General features: G+C 56.8%; 1 protein-coding gene across 10 annotated transcripts in view; it reads left to right on the forward strand.

Annotated features, from left to right (window-relative positions):
- Positions 1 to 5000, forward strand: part of LOC133136352 (elongation factor 1-delta-like) — a 23019-nt gene that overhangs the window by 13023 nt on the left and 4996 nt on the right. For 5 of the 10 annotated variants that reach the window (XM_061253789.1, XM_061253788.1, XM_061253786.1 and 2 more), the window contains 2 exons: positions 2133 to 2195; positions 3752 to 3836. In XM_061253789.1, coding sequence (XP_061109773.1) covers positions 2133 to 2195; positions 3752 to 3836 — 148 coding nt within the window. The remainder of the gene's footprint in view (positions 1 to 2132; positions 2196 to 3751; positions 3837 to 5000) is intronic. The other 5 variants (XM_061253787.1, XM_061253790.1, XM_061253792.1 and 2 more) reach the window with 1 other exon arrangement.

Genomic DNA, 5000 nt, shown 5'->3' on the forward strand with positions numbered 1-5000 from the left:
TGTAGGGGTGTGCATGCACTCTGTGTGTTTACTTGCGCGCGCACCCGTGTTCGTTTAGTGTGAGTGTGTGTATGCAGTGCATGTTGACAGTCGTGTGTGTGTGTGTGTGTGTGTGTGTGTGCGCGCGGTGTGCGTGTGCGCGCGTGTACGCAGTGCATGGTGGGTAATGTATAGCCTGGGCGTGTCTTGGTATTTTGAGCTGTGGTGGTGGAACTGCTCCTCTGCCAGAGGACTGGGCAGTCTCTCCCGCTGCAGTGAAATCCATACTCCCAAATTCTCTGGTGCTTTTTTAGGAAATATGGGGGTTCATTTTTTGCTAAACTGAATCTTTTGTATCTTTTGTCTCTGTCTGTATGTCAGTTTTCCCACCCATATGTATGTCTTTCCATTGCTGCAGTAGCCGGGACCAGAACCCTCAAGTTTCTCATGTGTGAGAGTGTGAGAGTGTGAGAGTGTGAGAGAGGTGTGAGAGTGTGAGAGTGTGAGTGTGAGAGTGTGGAGAGTGTGTGTGAGAGTGTGTGTGTGAGAGTGTGTGTGTGAGAGTGTGTGTGTGAGAGTGTGTGTGAGAGAGTGTGTGAGAGTGTGTGAGAGAGAGTGTGAGAGAGTGTGAGAGAGTGGAGAGTGTGTGAGAGTGTGAGTGTGTGTGAGAGTGTGTGAGAGTGTGCGAGAGTGTGCGAGAGTGTGCGAGAGTGCGAGAGTGTGCGAGAGTGTGAGAGTGTGTGAGTGCGAGAGTGTGAGAGTGCGAGAGTGTGAGTGCGAGAGTGTGAGTGCGAGAGTGTGAGTGCGAGAGTGTGAGTGCGAGAGTGTGAGTGCGAGAGAGTGCGAGTGCGAGCGAGTGAGAGTGCGAGAGTGCGCGAGTGCGAGTGCGCGAGAGTGCGAGAGTCGAGAGTGCGAGAGTGCGAGAGTGCGAGAGTGCGAGAGTGCGAGTGCGCGAGAGTGCGAGAGTGCGCGAGAGTGCGAGAGTGCGAGAGTGCGAGTGCGAGAGTGCGAGAGAGTGCGAGAGTGCGCGAGAGTGCGAGAGTGCGCGAGAGTGCGAGAGTGCTCGATCGCCAGTGCTCATCGCAAGCAGAACCACGCCCAGTGCTCATTTAAACAACCCCTCTTCCGCTGCTTTTACATTCTGCCTCATGCCATTTTTTAAAAACAAATCATTTGAACATTATTCTAAAATGCATCAGTAGGTAATTCAAGTGCGCCATAGTTACCGAATTGCCTTGAATCGTATTGATGAAATACGTGATTGTTCTGGATTCAAGCACTTTTCTGTGGTCGATTGATCTTACCTGGTGCAAGATAAATTGAGCCAACCAAGAGTACCAGGGATATGAGAGTATTTCATTGGTTCCAACGCACAGAGCAAGCTAGCATAGCAAATTATTTGTATCCAAATCTGCTGCAGAATGCTTAACGGTTGGCCGCTCACTGTTGATGAATGCACAGTATCGTACTCGCATTTCATATTGTTCTTATGACTGTTTGACCTTTATGTAGTTGACTTGGATCTATACAGTGCAAATAATACACTCTCCTAATACAACATGATGAAGTCCCCTGGTCTCAACTGGCTGTAGTCTGCACTGTTGCCCTCTCTCTGGTGGGGGTTTAGGGCACTGTTGCCCTCTCTCTGGTGGGGGTTTAGGGCACTGTTGCCCTCTCTCTGGTGGGGGTTTAGGGCACTGTTGCCCTCTCTCTGGTGGGGGTTTAGGGCACTGTTGCCCTCTCTGTGGTGGGGGTTTAGGGCACTGTTGCCCTCTCTCTGGTGCGGCTTTAGGGCACTGTTGCCCGCTCTCTGGTGGGGCTTTAGGGCACTGTTGCCCTCTCTCTGGTGGGGGTTTAGGGCACTGTTGCCCTCTCTCTGGTGGGGCTTTAGGCCAGAGTCAGGCCTGTTCTGGTGATTGTTTGTGAAAAGCGCTATACAAATGAAGTGCGATTTGCTTTGATCAGTCCCTCTCTGTGTGCCTGTGCTCCTGTGCAGGGGCAGGGGTGATGATGACTCTGTGTTTAAGCTTCTTGCGATCCTGCCTTTCCTGTCCTCTCACGCCCTCTCTTACACTTCGTATCTCTCTTTCCCTCTCTTCCTCTTTGTCCTTTTTTTCTGGCCTCTCTCCTGCTCTTTCTCCGGGTCCTTTAAGCTGAAGACAGCAGGGCGTGCAGGCAGGAGCTCTCACCACAGCAGGGCCCGGCACGGTGGACCTGTGAGTGCCCACAGCCTACCCACAATCCCTCTGTCTCAGCCTCCCCCTACCCACAATCCCTCTGTTTCAGCCTCTCCCCTACCCACAATCCCTCTGTTTCAGCCTCCCCCTACCCACAATCCCTCTGTTTCAGCCTCTCCCCTACCCACAATCCCTCTGTTTCAGCCTCCCCCTACCCACAATCCCTCTGTCTCAGCCTCCCCCCTACCCACAATCCCTCTGTTTCAGCCTCCCCCTACCCACAATCCCTCTGTTTCAGCCTCTCCCCTACCCACAATCCCTCTGTTTCAGCCTCCCCCTACCCACAATCCCTCTGTCTCAGCCTCCCCCCTACCCACAATCCCTCTGTTTCAGCCTCTCCCCCCTACCCACAATCCCTCTGTTTCAGCCTCTCCCCTCTACCCACAATCCCTCTGTCTCAGCCTCTCCCCCTACCCACAATCCCTCTGTTTCAGCCTCCCCCCTACCCACAATCCCTCTGTCTCAGCCTCCCCCCTACCCACAATCCCTCTGTCTCAGCCTCTCCCCCTACCCACAATCCCTCTGTCTCAGCCTCCCCCCTACCCACAATCCCTCTGTTTCAGCCTCCCCCCTACCCACAATCCCTCTGTCTCAGCCTCCCCCCTACCCACAATCCCTCTGTCTCAGCCTCTCCCCTACCCACAATCCCTCTGTCTCAGCCTCCCCCCTACCCACAATCCCTCTGTTTCAGCCTCCCCCCTACCCACAATCCCTCTGTTTCAGCCTCTCCCCCTACCCACAATCCCTCTGTCTCAGCCTCTCCCCCCCACCCACAATCCCTCTGTCTCAGCCTCTCCCCCCTACCCACAATCCCTCTCTCTGCCTCCTCATTATACCTACCGTTTGTGTTTCTGCTTGCTCATTTGCATGTGATTGGTGTGTGTGACATGAGATTAATTACTACTGCACTGGGGCAGTATTAGTAGACTAAGTTTGTACAGTGTCTGTCCCCGGATCAGTGGGATGTGTGGTTGAATGTCCACCCACATGGACTGTAGCTCCCACTGCAGCCATTTCACCCCGGAACATGGTGATGGAGGGCGGAGGTCAGCTTTCCTGTACGGGGACGGTGATTGGTTGAATCTGCACGCTTTTCCTGGAATGCCATTGGTCAGATGCCGTGACCCTGTGGAATCAGTTGGAACTTCTTTTATTTTGTCATTTGGTTCTTTGCTGCTGTCCATTTCATGCGTTTTACCAGTGAACGGATTAGTATCGTTCTGTTTTGCCGATATTCTCTCCCCCTCATGGGGAGCTGCTGCATGTGGATCCACCTGATGTTCGTCTTAGTTCTTGCACTCTGTGGGTAAGAGCACCGGCCGTTAAAATGGCCGATCCCTGCTTCCTCACTGCACGGCTGGGTCCCTGGTGCATCCTGTGTGCACCAACCGCGTTTGGCTCTGAAGTCCCTCTTCTGATCCAAAATGGCCATCACTGCTGGTTTGAACCATGATCCTTTGACCATCTGTGTGTCTGTGTGTCTGTGTGTCTGTGTGTCTGTGTGTCTGTGTGTCTGTGTGTCTGTGTGTCTGTAGACGGCACTGTATGCTGCAGGGGACCAGGGTGAACTTGTGACCCGCATGAGGAGCTTGGAGCTGGAGAATCAGAGTCTACATAACGGTGAGTGACCGCCCATCTAAGACTGAGTGTGACCCCCTCTCTCTCTCTCCCTCTCCCCCCTCTCCCTCTCTCCCTCTCCCCCCTCTCCCTCTCTCCCTCTCCCCCCCCTCTCTCTCTCTCTCTCTCCCTCCCCTCTCTCTCTCTCTCTCTCCCTCCCCCTCCCCTCTCTCTCTCTCCCCCCTCCCCTCTCTCTCTCTCCCCCTCTCCCCTCTCTCTCTCTCCCCCTCTCCCCTCTCTCTCTCTCCCCCTCTCCCCTCTCTCTCTCCCCCTCTCTCTCTCCCCTCTCTCTCTCTCCCTCCCCCCTCTCTCTCCCCCCCTCTCTCTCTCTCTCCCTCCCTCTCTCTCCCTCCCTCTCTCTCTCTCCCTCTCTCTCTCTCCTTCCCCTCCCTCCCTCTCTCTCCCTCCCCCTCCCTCCCTCTCTCTCCCTCCCCCTCCCTCCCTCTCTCTCTCTCCCCCTCCCTCCCTCTCTCTCTCCCTCCCTCCCCCTCCCTCCCTCTCTCTCTCCCTCTCCCTCCCCCTCCCTCTCTCTCCCTCCCTCTCTCTCCCTCCCCCTCCCTCCCTCTCCCTCCCCCTCCCTCCCTCTCCCTCCCCCTCCCTCCCTCTCTCTCCCTCCCCCTCCCTCCCTCTCTCTCCCTCCCCCTCCCTCCCTCTCTCTCCCTCCCCCTCCCTCCCTCTCTCTCCCTCCCCCTCCCTCCCTCTCTCTCTCTCCCTCCCCCTCCCTCCCCCTCTCTCCCTCTCCCTCCCTCCCCCTCCCTCCCCCTCTCTCTCCCTCTCCCTCTCTCTCCCTCTCTCTCCCTCTCCCCCCCTCTCCCCTCTCTCTCCCCCTCTCTCTCTCTCCCTCCCCCTCCCTCCCTCCCTCTCCCTCCCCCTCCCTCCTCTCCCTCCCTCCCTCTCCCTCTCTCTCTCCCTCCCTCTCTCTCTCCCTCCCCCTCTCTCTCCCCCCCTCCCTCTCTCTCCCTCCCCCTCCCTCCCCCTCCCTCCATCCCTCCCCCTCCCTCTCTCCCTCTCTCCCTCTCTCCCTCTCCCCCTCTCTCTCTCTCCCTCCCTCCCCCTCCCTCCCCCTCCCTCCCTCCCCCTCCCCCTCCCTCTCCCTCTCCCTCCCTCTCCCTCTCCCTCTCCCTCCCTCTCCCTCCCTCCCTCTCCCTCTCCCTCCCTCCCCCTCTC

The sequence above is a fragment of the Conger conger genome, chromosome 9, assembly GCF_963514075.1.
Source record: "Conger conger chromosome 9, fConCon1.1, whole genome shotgun sequence".
Classification (NCBI taxonomy): Eukaryota; Metazoa; Chordata; class Actinopteri; order Anguilliformes; family Congridae; genus Conger; species Conger conger.